The 16,759-nt window shown below is 39.6% G+C and overlaps 1 protein-coding gene across 8 annotated transcripts in view; it reads right to left on the minus strand.

Annotated features, from left to right (window-relative positions):
• Atg10 (autophagy related 10) overlaps positions 1–16,759 on the minus strand; it is a 255,376-nt gene that overhangs the window by 85,296 nt on the left and 153,321 nt on the right. For all 8 annotated transcript variants that reach the window (XR_009589939.1, XR_009589938.1, XR_002475960.2 and 5 more), the window contains 2 exons: positions 15,786–15,924; positions 34–131 (listed from right to left, as the gene is read on the minus strand). Coding sequence is in view for 5 of the 8 variants with exons in the window: in XM_021627362.2 (XP_021483037.1) it covers positions 34–131; positions 15,786–15,924 (237 nt within the window). In the remaining 3 variants the exon portion in view is untranslated. The remainder of the gene's footprint in view (positions 1–33; positions 132–15,785; positions 15,925–16,759) is intronic.

The following is a 16,759-nucleotide window of genomic DNA, read 5'->3' on the forward strand; positions in this document are numbered from 1 at the left end:
CAGAGCTGCATCCAATACGGCGTCAAGACTGACCTGCTGGGTGATGGTGTCCCACGGCCCCTGCACCAGCCTTGTCTTGTAGCATTCATGGACTCCTTCCCATATATCCTTCAGGGCTAGTGGTCTCCCATCTGTGAAAGGACACGCATGGCTGTGTTAGCGATTCTGGTGACAAGTGCTTTGTGTTGTCCTAAAGCACTGGGTGCCCTGACTTCCTGAAAAGTTTCTACAGGTGCACAAAGACTTACACATCAGACTTCTGTATGAATTACTATTTTATTCCTGAGGGAAGATTAAACATTTAAGCTTTTCTTCTTTGTAGTCACACAACAACTAAGACAGCTATTTATTACCTTCAGGAATTTTACAAAATAAACAAAAGGTGAAGATATTTCAGTTATAAATGACAGATACAAGCATAAGGACAAGTTGAGGAAAGGGACTCTCTTATTCCCAGAGGTCTGCTATGAACACTGCTGGAGGCTTCATGATTCCTCTGTCTTCAAAGCAGAGACCACATCCATAACTTTCCACACTCCTGTTGATGAATAATAATGTTCAAATCATTCTACTGGGCATCAAGAAGATGAAAAGGAAGAAAAATATGATTTCTTGCAGTAAGTAGCTTACCATTTACTGGGGAAACTATGACAAGTATATTAGTATCTTAAAATACCAGACAGAAAGAGGCTGCTTTGCTGCCAGAGGAAAGCTAGCACTGGAGAATGCACAGCACAGCAACACCAGTACATAGTGTTGGTGATAAGTGGGAGAGGTTGACCGGAGTGGAGAAACCTGAGAGGCTAGCATGAAGAGATTAACAACAACAACAACAAACTGTAATTCTCCTTTTATTCAGTCAGAAACTTTCAATTATCTCTCTACAGTTGTTACCCACTCAAAGTGTTTCAGGAAGACCACCATGGTACTTATAATGCACATAGATAAGAGGAAAAATGGGTGGCTAATTCAAATGTGAAAGAAGAAAGAGAGAGAGAGAATTATAAAGATTTTCAGAATGTGCCACTGAAAGAATGTGAAAATGCTAGAATCCAGTGATGCTCTTTCCATTTGCAGCAGTCAAGATCTCAAGACAACAGATAGGTCTTTTCTTAGACAAAGTCCAATGTTGTCTGAAAAGAATGCATCATATATTAAACACTGGGCTCAAAGGAGTGTGAAACAACACACAGCAATACTGTCCTACAAAACCTAAACTTCACTGGAGCTTCCAGACTCGGGAGTACAGGAAGAAATGCAGCCTACGTGCGAAAGCAGTGCTGAGAAGCTGGACTGTTTAGACGGGGGTTGGCAGTTGCTTTCTGGGTGAAGCTCAGCTACTCTACAGATCTTTGCTTTTTGTATCTCAGTTATTTTTCCTGGAAATGGAATGCAATAAATGGATTTTCTTCTCACGAGCCTTACACAGTGACCCTTCTCAGGACTGTTAACAACACAGAAAATGCTCAGTAAATACTTGGCCCCTCCTGGACCCCCTCTGTAGTCAGTCCTTCTCAAAGCTAACATCCATTTCCTCACTTGTTACTCTTCGGCTGTGCCCCTGAGTCCACACCACACACACTGCCTTTGATGTACTGATGTACGATGGCATAAGGAGGGCATGTCTGCCCGCAAAGCTGAACTTTCCCTCAACCTTTATTTTCAATAAATAGCACTGGAATATTTTGATACATTTTCAATAACTATCTTCATCTTGGCATTTATCTGGCAGTAGGAGACCATTATCTTGTGATAAATAGTTTTATTCCACTGACATTTCCATGTCTGTAAAATGAACAAGATTTATTCATCCAATTAACATTTGAATGTCATGTTTAGCTACAAGTTGAAAACAAGCTGCCTTCAATATCTGTGTATATTGTTTTCTGAATACATTTACAGAGTAGGCCAAACTGTGCTCTGAAGATAAGCACTACACATCTTCAGAACATGTGTGCGTTAATTCTGAAGAGGTGAATACGATCCCAAGCACTGCGGCATCACAGAGCAAGCTCAGTAATCAAGTTACAAAAGACAACATGCTTTTAAATAATGCTTACATATCAAAATTAGAAGGAATTAGTAGTAGCATAATAAAACGAGCACTGGGAAGGCCACTAACACCTTGGTGATACAGATCTTCAAGATTATGCTGTCAGTTCACATCTGTGATGGAATCAGAAGCCCGGCATCAGGACTCAAAATCCAGTGCTCTTCCTGAGTCATGCTTCCTCTGAGGAGAGAGATACTGTGAATGCTTTATGTGTATGTGTTGTATGTAATAATATACAGATACATACATGCACATAAAAAGGAAAAACAAGTAATGTGTTCTTAATCGCTAAACTTTTCAGACCCATAGAGGAAAACTGGGTTTTAATATCCGCTAATAAATAATTTTAATTTTATTCCTTAAAATAGTCAATATCCTAAGCATATCCTAAGGCTGGAAGTATTTATATAAGAACAGTAATGAGCAGCCTAGCAGCAATATCAGGAAATCTTACAGAATTTTTCAACAAATTTGGTTCTAGAACAGAGGACCAGTGCTTACATTTTCATACTTCATCAAATCTAGAAAATAAAAAAAAAAAAAAGACTTACTAGAGTGCAGGGTTTAAAAGACTATGGAAATCAAGTAAGAAAGCAATCACAAACATTAAAAATAAGCTCAAAACAGACAAAAAAAAGATGTACTTTTATTTATCTCAAAAAATACCTGTTATTAAAACGAGTAAGAATTTCTGCGGTTTTAGAGGCAGAAAAAGTAAGACTCAAAAGGAATGAATGACTCCAAAAATATAGTGCCTTCCGGACACAACAGGACAGTCACAATGCACAGGACCAGCACAGGTTAAGCCAGATGGGTTCCCAGTGCGAGAGGCAGAGGCGGATCCGCTCCCGGTCCTCACCAAGGGCGCTGCTCCACCCGACAAGCGCTCACACAGGAAAAGTCAGATTTCTACCACAGAGTCTCATATACAAATCGTACATGCGGCCCCACACCCAGCAGAGATGGCGAACATAAAATCAGCGCAATGGTGTTTCTTATGGATCTTTTGTTTGTTTGTTTCATACTGTTCGTTTGAGTATTTTTTACCTTATTGGTCTTTTGCTTGGGTATTATGGTTCCCAATTTTGTGTTTTTATGGATGTGTATGTGTGTGTTTCTAATGCCTTTTGTGGTTTTTATTTTTAAATCTTTCCCTGTTTGTTTTCTGAAGAGAGAGAGAAAGAAGGTGTAGAGCTGGATGATGGGGAGGGTCTTGGAGAAGATGGGAGAGAGGAAACCACAATCAATATATTACATGAATTTTCAATAAAAGCAAAGAAAAAAATAAGAATTTTTATGGTCTTAGTTTTTACAGCTTTTACAAAAGAAATTAAGTACTGTGTTTATAGTGTTCAGCCACTTTCTATAACATTTAATAGAAACAAGATTAGCAACAATGTATTTCTCTACATCATTGATATTAGTTGCATTCACATATTACAGCATGGCTGTAGATCACTAGTATACATGGTTAGCATGTATAAGGCCCTAGGTTCTAACCCCAACACACAACCTCCCTCCACCATACGGAGACATCATGCGTTTTTTCTACTTCTCACACAGTGAGGAAAAACCAGAAACCCAACAGTCATTCCACATCTATCTCTTCCTCAGTCATCAATCTCACAATAAAAACTATGGTCTGTCCCCAAATTCTCAATTTCTCCATAGCATGTTCTTGCCTTTTCATTTGTACTGCTCTGGGGTGTAAGTTCAAACTTCTAACAGTGGCCTTTGTCGGTCGTCCACGCTCTAGAGCTGGGTGTCTACACCCATAAACTTCAAACATAAATCTACTGCTTTCTGTGTTGAGTGCAGATCCTCACAGGGTAAAATCCAAACATACAGGCATTCCAGCCCCTTCCAATTGGCCTATCGGCACCGCTGTCTGTCCTTCTCCCTAGGAAGCAGGGAATGCACTGCTTACTCAGTGAACTCACTGCACCACTCAGTGAACCCACTCAGGCTCTCAGAGCACCAGTCAGCCCTTGCCCTCCTGGGCTTGCTTCATGACTGTCTGAAGTTATCTGCTTACACACTTCTTCTCATTTCCTACCATTCCCAGCTATGGAGAGCTACAGATGTGGGTCTTGACCATTCTTACTCCTGAATGGACATGCCATCAATAAAGATTTTTTAATTCCATAGCAGAGGCTGAAGTGTCTATATTTTTCATACTTAGTATAAATATTTCCCACATTAGTTAAAAGCCATCTTTGCTACTTCACTGGCTATGTGATGCTATAATCATGCTACACTGTAATTTTCTTATTTACTTAAGTATCTCAATGCTGTTGGTCATTTAAAATATCACCAGCTTTGAAATAGTACCTGGCACAAAGCAGTCACAAGGAAGCCATACCAATTTTTCTTCTTTTCAATTATTTTCTTTTGATAAATTTCCTAGAATGGAATTACTAAGTCAAAATGAAAAATAACTTTTAATTCAACACAAAAGAACTAGTATCTCACCCTTCAATTTTCTCCTTCGGGTAATAAGATAAGAAGTTAATTTTAGAAATAGATATTTATATTATTTGGCACCTACTATATGCCAAGCCTTTGTGATATATCAGCTGGAAAAATGATGTTTTGTGGAAGTTATATTCTAGCCAGAAAGCAAGAATGTGACAGTAAATAACAAACATCATATAGGAAGTTTAGAAGCAACATATAGTACAGCAGAAACAAAAAGAAGGTTGCAGAGTGCCAGCCTGGAGGGCAAGGTCAGTTTTAGACCTTTCTGAGAAGGTGAACTGAAGAACAGACAGTGCCTGTGAGCTGCTGTGATACTGGGCCAAAGGGAGAGAGTGCAGGGGAGAGAGGAGAGTGAAGCCACAGCAACACTGAAGAGAAGCAGGATGAGGGCTCTCTCAGCTCTCGTGGGCATGTAAGACAAAAGACAGCGTCATCAAGATACAGTTCACATACATCCAACTCTCCCGTTTAAAGTGTCTAAGCCAACGGTAGTCTCCAGCATTTTGTAAGTAATACCTCAGGTTTAGACTACTTGAAACAGAAATCATCAACTTATTAGCAATTTCTCATGGTCTCTTAACCTGTCTGGTTCTAGAAAACCACTAATTCACTTTCTGTTCTTATAAATTTGTTTATTATATTTTTATACCCTTACCTAATAAGACCAGATGGGTCTTTTGTGAATTGTTTTTGAAATTTTCCATGTTAAAGTGTGTACCAGCCTTTCATTTTTTAATAGCCGAGTTATCTTTTATTCATTATATGGCACATTCTGTTTATCATTCACCAGTTGAGGCGCATTTGGTATTTTTTCCCACATTTTGGCAACTATGAGTAATGACTCATATACGAGCTTGTATGTGACCTATATTTTTCTTTTCTCTGGAGCAAACTGGCTAGTGAGACTATAATTGATGAGTATTCGGTTCAGTGAGAGACTGTGCCTCAGTATATAAGGTGGAAAGTGATAAAACATCAACCTGGAGTGTTTTCACATGTGTGCTCACACACATGAACCTGCACATACACACTGAAACAAAAATTTGCTCTTTTGCACATGCTCTCTCTGTCTCTGCCTCTCTCTGTCTCTATGTGTGTCTCTGCCTCTCTCTGTCTCTGTGTGTGTCTGCCTCTGTCTCTCTCTGTGTCTGTCTGTCTGTCTTTTCCTGTCTCTGTCTGTGTGTGTATCTGCATGTATAACCTGGCTGGTTCTCAAAGGCTGCCGCAAAGCCTCTTAGCACCTCTGGAGGTCTTGTGTTTGGCATCCTCTGCTAGATCATAACAGTCCCGATAAAACTAAAAAGATTAGAATTTAAACAAACATGCCAAGTCTAACTATTTAGAAGACTATGTCCTTCAAAACCGTCACTAAGGAGACTAAATGACCCAAGCAATACTCCTGGAGCTGCCCGCAGAACTGCTTTTTGGAACCACGCTCAGAGCTACACAACAAAAACAAATACTTTGTCATCACAATTAAAAAAAATTTTAAATGAGAATTTTTTAAGGGTTCAGACTTAATTGGTTCAACCAGAAATAGCAAAGGCGATGTTCCCGGGGCCTTCATCCACAGATGTGAAAGCTGTGAAAGAATTCACGTGAAAGACGTGAAAGAATTTTTTATTTTCAAATTCTAGACTCTATGTTCTGTTATTAATTAATTAATTAATTAATTTGCTCTGTGTGTTCATGTGTATGCCATATGGTGTGTGTGTGTGTGTGTGTGTGTGAGGGTCAGAGAACAGCTTACTGAGTTAGCTCTCTGCCTTAACCATGTCGGTTCTGGGGATCAAACTCAGATTCTCGGGTTCAACAGCAAACACCTTTATTTACCTGCTAAGACACTAGCTAAGAGCTGCTACCTTTATCTTGCTCTTGCTGAACCCATAATTAGATCTTTAAAATAATCATTTGTAAAGGTATTCCTATCTTATTTTTCATGTTGGGCTACAAATGATTTTGTTGACACAAACTAAATTTCCCTTTAATGGATAACCATCTGTTAACTTCTAATCAAAAGTACTAGGGGAAAAATCAAGTCTATATTTTGATTTTGCTCTGATACTGTGTGACTCCCTCCAGTCTCTGCTCGTCACTCCCTCCCTCCCTCTCTAAAAAGGACACGTGCATATAGCCTCATCTCTCTGAAAATATGATCTAAGAATGATGTGGGTTCTCTCCCCTAAGACTTCAGGCTGACCCACCTAGTCACACCTTATCCCTTCATGATCAAAAACACAACAACAACAAGGAATCAGCAATCCTTCCAATGGAAGCATAGACTGTGGGCACTTGACATGTATCCAAGCATGATTATGATCCTAATTATTTCAGACTGAAGTAGAGTCTTTAGAAATTCCTTGAACAGAGACAGCCAACTATGCAAAGAATCTCACCATACAAACAGAGCTTAAATAACATGGAAGTAAAGTATTTGCTGCACAATTATGTATGTCTGAAAACTTAAGAAGCAGCATTTTGAGGTAAAAGTATAAGCAGAAATAAGTCCTTAGATAAGTGCATTACACATAGTATTTTGTGCCAACGTGTTGAGGTCAAAGGACTTCCAGCCAAGAACTGTAAGCACTGTGGAGAATCTGTGCTATGGCCTCTCCTCAGCAGCCATGAAACACTCAGCAGCACTCACTCTTGCATGTCTAGACATCACAATAGTCACATCAAGGGAGAAGCTGAGTAAAAGCATCAAAAAAACCTGAAAATTTCAAATAGAAGCCAAACTAATTTCAAAGAAACTATACACTAACAGTAATAGAGCTCATCCATTTAACAGGCGTTCACTGAGTACTTGCTAGGTGCTGGTGCTAGCTGGAATGGTAGTACACATTTACGCTAAAGCCGTAGAAAAAGGCCAAGAGATGTTGGACAAAAATGGAATAACTAAAAAGTATAATTTTTAGCAACTTCCAGTACCAATTAATATTTGCACATAAAAATCTCTCAATTGAATAATAACCTACATGTCAAGTAAACTATACATTACTCAAATGTGCAGCTTTCTAAATTAAATTTCTGAATACTATTAGTTTTTGTGAATCCAATAATACCATGCCTCCCTAGCAGTGCCCAATTCTAGTACTAAAGACTAAAAAAATTTTAAAGATAACTCCTAAAGTGATTAAAAAGAATATAAATTATGCACAATAACTTTAACAGAAATTTCCTAGATGTGGTCATTAGAAATAAAAAGAAACTAGAGTGGATTTTTTTTTCTAATGAAATGTTCCATTGTTCAATAGATTGGCCTTCCACAGAGCTTTGAAGGATATAAAAATTCATGTCATACTCCACAGGGAGGCAGAGATGATGCTCCACCAAAGGAGAAAATTCATTTTGCTCCAGTGAGAAATTATACTGTGCTATGAAATGAGCATAATTGTTCATCGCCTTCACATCAGCTACCTGGCTAATGCTGTAATCTTCATTTATTCCTACAAACATTCAATACTTTGTATCTTTATTAATCTCAAGAAATCTTTGTAAAAATTCTAAAAACATAGCTCACAGCAATTTCATCTACCTATATCAATTAATTCATTTGTTTCATGTGGTTTAAATTGTCAGTCAATTATTTGAAAAACAAAGAAAGCTATGGAGTTTGAGCCCACAGCCTCCACGCACCCACAGTAAGTTGCTGGCGTTCTGAAAGCTCTCAGTTTTACTGTGCTTGTAGAAAAAAATCCTCAATCTTCCCATGACCTTGTGAGCCTCAGGACACACAGCACAGCTGCCGTGACTTAAGCATACTCAGGGCCAAACCCAGTCTCACGAAGTGACTAGAATCTCAAAAGTCCATACAGTGGTGTTGCTGCTGTCTCGGTTTGCTCTCACATGACACCGTCCTAAGTTCGCAGGAGGGGCTGAGCGTTGGGAAGCGAGGTTCCAGACCTTGCATTTTCTGCTGCCACACTGTGCCCAAGTTCCCTGTAAGCTGTGCTCCCAACCAGTACTGCCCAAACCAGGGATACTTACAGCTTTCCTCTTCCTGTTTCTATTACTAGACCTGCCCTTCCCATTCCCCATCACAATATCTGTGCCAGGAGGAGGCTTTCTTGACCACCCCAGGTCAAAGTCTCTTCATCCCCTGCATTTTGGTGTCAGTTTTTAGCTCTCTCGTGGTCCTGAGCATATTCTATTTCTTGCAGTAGATTTCAGGCCTGACTTCTTTTTTTATTTTTTTATGCTATTAGTTACCTCAAGGGCATCATTTATCTCTGATTTCTTTTATTCATTTCCACATTCTAAAAACGTCTTCATACCATATTATGGTTAATATTTCAGAGGTAAGGATAGATGAGAACACAATTCAACATTACTTCTAGAGAAATAGGCCTAATTCTTACTAAAACAAAACAATAATCATAATTTTAAATTCACTGAATAAATGCTTTGCATTTACATAAACACCTTGTAGGACTCCATATAAGCTGACAGAGTAGATATCTGAATTCTTAGCATCCAAATATATTTCCAACATGGGAGAGAAATTATAAACCAAGTGGAAGGCCGATCTCTCCTCGCCACTAAAGCCAGAGGACTTCACTCTGCAACCACTCCTGGAACTCACTATCTTCACTTGGCTCTGTGATGCATGTGCAAGCCTTATTCTGCTTTTCATGGTCATTTTCCATTATTTTCATCTCACTAACACAGCACATTTAAAAGCCTTTGTGACTACTTTCATAATTATCAAACCTAATTGTTTGTTTCATATGCATAAGTGTTGGTTTGCATGTATGTGAGTGAACCTTCCACATGTGACACAGACATCTACAGAGGCAGGAAGAGGGCATGGGATTCCCTGGAACTGTAGTACAAACATTCATGAGCCAACATGTAGGTGCTAGGAAACCAAAGTCTGGTTCTTAACTGGTAAGCCATATCTCTAGTCTGGCAGACCAAATTTTTAAAATATCAGCTATCTGTCTGATACTCTGAATAGTACATGTGATATGCTTTTTAGTTATATGAAAATCTATATGTATGTGACTGTGTATTTTCATGTGGAATATTCCCAAACAACATGTAAAAGATAATTCTCAGTTTTAAACTATCTACTAGCTACTTGTATTTCTCCACTTTAGAACTGTCTGGTCAGTTCACTTGTCCATTTACTGATTAAGTGTATACACATGCACCCCACATATAATATGTGGGCTATCTGTATGCACACAAGCATGTGTGCATGTGTGTGTGGAAAGAAGGGTAGGGACTCATTTATCCCAGGCCTGCCTCTAACTTGTTAAGTAGCTTGTGGAGCTGTGGCTGGACTTGAATTCCCAATCCTCTGGCCTTCCATTACAAGTTGCAACCAGGAGCCACCATGCCAGGCTTTGGAGTCCTGTGTTGTCATAAACACTTCAAGCTGCATTTGTTTTGTCTGGAGTAAAAGAGGATTTCCTTTACAGAGAAGCAAAGCAACACAGTCTTTCCCAGTGAGAACATCAGTTCTCTTCCCTGTGTGTCCCAGGACTCTGTGGTCTTATGCATATGTCACATCAGGTGCTAATGCATGTAGGTTAGTTAACTCTGTCACTGTCACTTTTCACATATCTTTGGTGTATTATTTATGAACTTGAGTTTTTCATTAACATTCTATTATTATCATGTCCTACCACATATCCTACTGTTTCCTAAGTCCTCCTAATGTTTTAAACATGTACGGGACTTGACAAATCATTCTTGCTTCACTTTTTCCAAGATTTTGACTTTTCAGTTTGTAATTCTTTGTATTAGTTAACTAAATTTTCATTATTTTCTGTAACATTCACTGTTTGCAACCCCCACGTTGGGATACACTCTGGGAAGACGTGTCTCTGCATGTATGTGAGACACATACTCCTTCCTATCCATTAGCTGACCCATAACTTGAGCCCCATTGATCTTTCAACCATTTCTACATGCTTCTCTTAAGAGGACACCCTAAGCCACACTGCTCTTATATAAAACCGACAGTTCTGTACTGACAGAGCTAAGTGCTGGCAAGACCCTGTGCTGTTCCTTTCTCACCTACCGAAGGCCTTCTACAATGGTATCTGATTCACTTTAACAAAGCAATAATGGCCAATAGCTGGCCAGGAAGTGGAAGGCAGAACTTCCGGGAGAGAGAAAGGAACCCTGGGAGAAGGTTCAGACTCTGGTGATTAGCCAGTGGGACAAAGGAGGCGAATGGATGGACATGAACAGGGGCAAAGAGGTAGAGCCATGTGGTGGGACACAGTGCCGGGTTAGTTGGGTTAACCCAGAAAGCTGGCTGGGGATCTGCGCAGCTTTAAAACATTAAAAAACCTTTGTGTCATTATTCATACTGCTGGTGGGTCTGAAAGTCCCACTGTATTCACATCCCATTTTAATCCCTAGACTTTATTTTTGATCTACCAAATTCACGTTCTAGTTCACTGATGGGACTTTTATTATACATACTACTGTTTAAATAAATAAAGTATAAAATTATTAACTATATTAAAGGTTGCTATAATCAGATAAAATTCTGAGTTAAATTATGTCAATTTATTTTCCATTTTTTGCTTAATGTAATAACTTAAATCATTTTTGCTTCAGGCTCATCTGCTTTTTTCTCTACTAAATAAGCTACCTTAACTCCCACTCCACTGTAGTAATTTTATCATGAAATATAAGATATGTTCTTACAGCTCATCTTTTATAAAAGGTCACTATTTAAAATTTCAATAATGCTGATAACAACAAAAAGCATCACATTTCTTTCCTCCCTTTTCACTCTCACCCTTCATTTATGCATTTGCTTTTCTGTCATGTGATTTCTATGAAATGCAACTCAGCTCACTTTCTTCCTCATTTTGTATTTCTCAACTCCTTCCTATCCATTAGCTGACCCATAACTTGAGCCCCATTGATCTTTCAACCATTTCTACATGCTTCTCTTAAGAGGACACCCTAAGCCACACTGCTCTGCACTTGTACCCAAGCATGCCTTGTTCACTCCATCCCAAGGCTGGGCATGTACCTCCACTACCCCTCAGAAGTCCTTAGGAGAGAGCTAAAAATCCTTGACTCCTATTTTTCAATTCCCTCCAACTCACATCTTTCTTGTTCCTTTTAAGTCATCTCTGTGCACTTCAAACCAAAGACTTCCTCATTCTCTGAACTCCAAACAATGTTCTTCGACCTTCACCTTAATGACTTATGCACTTGAGTTTCAAGTTTCATTATTCTTTATCTGAACATTTTCCTTGTTTTTATCTTACCTTTGAGAGAAAATTGTTGTTTGAGTATTTCTTTCACTCCACTTCTCTGGGAATCATCATGTAAGCCTATAACAACTGAACAAATCTCCTGCATAGAGTATCTGGGGTGCATTTAAGATTCTATACCCTTGCTTTCTGGGCCAGTAAGACTGACTTCAGTTGCAGAGAGGGAGAGATGTTTCCTTCCTCATTCTAAAGCAACCCTTCTGACTAATTAACGAAATATGTCAAAATAGCTCCCAAGAAGAACACATATGTCAGCCAAAGAAATAAGTACTTAAAAATTAAAAGAACCACTTGGTCCATTTCTCAATTAAGATTAAAAACAAAGAGAAAGAAAAAAGGGAAACAGAAGAAATAAGTCAGAATTCAATCTAGAATAAATATAAAAGTCTCTAGTTAAGATGTCAGGATGAGTGTTAAACCCCTGACTGGTGAGATCAAGGCCATTCAGTACAAACAGACTTTTTAAACCACATTTCCAAAATTTGCCATTTGCTAACAGCCAAGTCCATCAAAGAAAAACGAGACATAAAAAGTCCACAGAACAATAAAAACGATGAGAAAAGGATGCTTTGTTGTGGTACAAATAAGTCTGATACAGGTTCTTGAAAAGCAGTATGCAGGGCTAAGTGGGAGCATACACAACCAGCATAGGCAAGGCCTTTGGTCTATCTCTGGCACCACAAAAGTAAGAGGGAGAAAAATAAAATGCACCAAGCTACTGCTGGTACTCTGTGGGAACGCCTCATAAACTACAAGGCATTGCTTGAAACCAGCCTCTCTATGCTTTGTATTTGCTGTCTCTCAAAGGAAAAGGCAGCAACCTCTCACTCAAAACTGGACGACAAACAGTACGGCCCTTGCCCTGCCCAAACCTACAGTGACAAAAGCAGTTAAAGCAAAGAACACTGAGAAAGACTCACTTGTCTTCAGCCCATGCTATCCCTTTGAGAACCAAGCTCCTGGATAGGAATGGTGTTGCACACCCATAAGCAAGCTTTTTGGAGGCTGAGGCAAGAGAATTGTGGTTTTCAGGATAGCTGAGACTACAGAGTTAGACCCTGTTTCAGTAGCAGTGGTGGTGGTGGTGAAAACAAAAAGGAGGAGGAGCCATGTTGCTCTGGCCCTGATTAATGTGAGAGGCCCCCAGAAGTAGATGCTACCTGAAGGAGGAGGAGCCAGGTTCCTGTGGCCCTGATTAACGTGAGAGGCATCCAGAGTAGATGCTACCTGAAGGAGGAGGAGCCATGTTGCTCTGGCTCTGATTAACATGAGAGGCCCCCAGAAGTAGATGCTACCTGAAGTTGCTTCTCACGCTGTAGGTAGCCAACATTGATGCCCTTTACTACTTTTGACATTTGAGGGCCTCTAGCAGGGGACAAGCGCACTGCGGTTTGTGAGGTGCTGGCAGAAGATGGGGTATGAGGCACAGGACATGGCCAGTGATGGGGTGGGCAGCATATTGGCAGGATGTCGGGCAGCAGCTGGCCTGGTAGACTCTGATCATGGATGGAGCAAAAGGGACTCAGAGAACAGCAGACTACAGTCATGAGTCAGAGGAGACTCAGAAGGAATCTCAACCAGCTGAAAACGGGCAGTGTCATTGGGAACCCTGACCCCTCGCCTGGCTTTCCCTGTGCACACACAGAAAAGGAAAGAAAATTCACAGTGAGGCAGGGAAAGGGATTTTTACTAACAGATGCAAAAGAAACCCCAACTTCTGTCGCAAACGACAATAACAACAACAAAAGAGAAAGAAAGAACAAAAAAGAGAGAGAAAGAAAGAAAAGCAAAGACCGTTGGGCAAGAACTTTTACAATCATCTTGTTTCTAGGTCGTATTCTCTTAGAGGGAAACAAAGAAAAACCTGGGCCTGGATAGAGGAAGATGGTAGGAATGCATTCTCCTCACTGTCAGACTGTTAACACACGCACAGCCAGGCTAACCAGACATAAAAAGAAGGATTGGACTAGGGGAAATAAATGAAAAATTATGACTCATGGATGAAGAATATTTTTTAGAATGCCCCTGAGTTTAGGTTAGGTTAAAAACAAAAAATTAAAACTACAAGAAAGATAAAGGAATGAACCATTTTTTCATTTTTCTCCACAAGAAAACATTTCAGTATGCTTTTTAAAAATAATTTCATATTTTAATGTGCCTAACCAAGTATTAAATGAATTCTAGAATAAAAACTAAAAAAAAAAAAAAAAAAATGAATTCTATATAAGACCGAATAAGAGGTAATAAAACATTTCCAAATAAAATAAATGACCTCTTTGGTTTTCTTTATCAGCTACAAATGAAGGGTGTCTTAAAATTCTAAAAATAGAACCAAGCATGCTAGTTGTGTATGAACGTTTTAAGAAGTAAAATCACCACACAGAAAGGCACGCAGGAAGCACACTAATGCCGTTAAACTATAATTGGACATGCAGGAACAATCGCTGTGCTGTGCTGTAAGGGGAGCTGTCGGCCCACAGAGTGCAGCACCAGGCTGGCTCATCCGCCAGCCTCAGAGACCCACTGCCAGGAAGAAGCAGCCATGTTCCAGCACTCCACATCCCTGATGCTGATGAGCTAACTGACCTGTTTTGTCTCTGGGAGCTTGTCGCTGGTGTTTAACTGCTTATAGTGAATACTGATTCTGTGAGAGAACAGTACTGAAGAACCAGAACGACTGTCCTGTGTCCTCTACCTGCAGCCCTGACTTATATTTGCATCTAGAAGGTGCTAGGCAGAGTGACTGCAAAACAGAATCAAGACAGGCACCCCCACTACCTCTACCTCAAATAATAGATATATCCCCCACCTTTTAGTAGACAGCACAGTGGACAGACAAGATATCCTCTTTAACCTCTGGACTGCAAGTGAAATACACTTACAATAAAGAGAATGTCTTAAAGGTTAGTAATAATCATACAGACCAACCTGCAGCAAGAGTTTGAGAGTTAGCAAACTATCTGTGTCCTCAGCCTCAAGTCCCAGGTTGAAAATTTACCCAAAATTGTCAGTTCTCAGGAACGGCACCTCAGACTAAAATCTTCTCACTGGGGAGTCTACAAGAATTTGCTCCTGTTCTAAATCCTAAGTGCTCGTTAAATTGCAAGCACTGCAAAACTGGAGACTATTAAACAATATAAGGCAGCGAGTGATTAAATCCACCATACACACATTCAAAGCAGCTTAAGCTACTTTTTAATTAAAAATAAAGTATCATTGGCTAAATTCAGATGTCTTGGCTATTCAGAAACTAGAAGCGTCCAAAATGTAAAGTGTTGCTGAGGAAAGCAACCTACAAAAAAGAGACACAAGGTCCGAGGTGGGCTGGGCAGGAGCTCTGAAGACAAGGTATCATCCTGACCCGAATTAGAAAGTGCATATTGGGAAGTTTCCCTGAGCTGCAGGGTGAGGACACCATGTGGCTGCCACTAAAGAAGTTTATTAGCAGAGGCCTCCAAGGAGACAGGTGTTCACCTTCTTGGCAGGGGAATGAGTTAAATAACAGCTCTGCAAGACACTAAGGCATCTGAGATGTATAGATGGCTAAAGGGAGCATTGCTGCTATTTTTAAATACACCTTAAGCTAACCTATAAACAATTCTTGAAATAACCATAAGCTCTTGGTGAAAGAACCCAGGATCTTCTGAGTTAATGGCATCACTTGAGATAGAAATTTTTACTGCAAAGTTAGAAGTAAGTAAACATTGCAGTTTTTAAGTTGTTCCTGTTTGTTTAAAGTCAAAAAAGGCCAGGGAGCTTAGTCACCTTCAGGCAAGAGGCCAAAAATTTGATGATCAGATTTAAGGTTGGGATGATATCACTCACTATGAAGTCTTGATTTTCTTTCTGAAGCATAAGAAACTTTACTGGTAAAACCTTACCTCACCCACAGCTTTTTTAAATTTTAACTGTTTTCCTCCCTCTCAGGAATGACTTTCCAAATATGCTTCCTGTCATGTATGTAAATTTTGTAAATTTGCTTTCAGCTTTAGACGTGGCCTTACCTAAAAAGCTTGCCCTAAAGTAAAGAACTGGCACTTGGTAGCTACAGGAGTACAGGACATGATACTCATATTTAATCACTTCGGATGCTGCAGCAGACCCCGTCACTTCACAATCGTCCATCGGTAGCTCTAAATTCTCCTGAAAAAAAAAAAAAAAAAGCAGAGATAAGCCCGAACTGTGTTTGTGAATGTACAAAAAAACAAGTGCAAACATGGGGAGAGAAAGATTTTCTTCACACAAAGTAACAGTTAAGTAAATCAACAAGGCTATGAGGTAAGAAAAAGGGAGTCACCCATATAATACTTAACATTTGAGTCCTAGGTAAACAGTAAACCCAGAAAACATTTGCATTAAGTAATTGCAGATTGTTTTGGGGAAACAAAGCAGTTCGGGGTAGACAAACAATTTGGGGGGTAGGGAGTGGGTGGGGTAAGAGCGGGACAGCACACACAACTACTGCAGCAGCAGCTCTTCTCTGTCATTTTAGCAACAAGATGATGGCTACACCAGCTACCTCCTTTACCTGTGGAAGCTAGAAACATTCTAACAACTGAACAGAGCTTATGAAATGCCACTCGCTTCTCCTGTGCTTGCCCAGAGATGACTAGCTGTAATCTGAGCAATCCCCAGAACCACTTTAAATAAGAAAGTTACTTTGCAAGAGTCTGAGTTTGTTAGGTATATTTCAAATCCCCAGTGATTATTTTCTTCATTACTGTATTTATCTTTGGTACAGTTCAACAGTGAATCTTGGTTTAGAGTAGAGTCATTAGCACTTATTAACATGAAGTTAAACAAAGCTGTGTAAGCAAAGATGGTGAAAGTCATTCCCCATCTCACCTAGTCACTCCTCACTGGATGGTTCTTTTTTTTACCATGCAGGAGCCTGTCTTAAGAAAATATCTTAATGCTTAGAGGCAATTGATTGGACATGTTGACTCAGGCTTTCTGAGTCCATCCATGTGGACTTATT

The sequence above is a fragment of the Meriones unguiculatus genome, chromosome 2 (genome assembly GCF_030254825.1).
Source record: "Meriones unguiculatus strain TT.TT164.6M chromosome 2, Bangor_MerUng_6.1, whole genome shotgun sequence".
In the NCBI taxonomy this organism is placed as follows: domain Eukaryota; kingdom Metazoa; phylum Chordata; class Mammalia; order Rodentia; family Muridae; genus Meriones; species Meriones unguiculatus.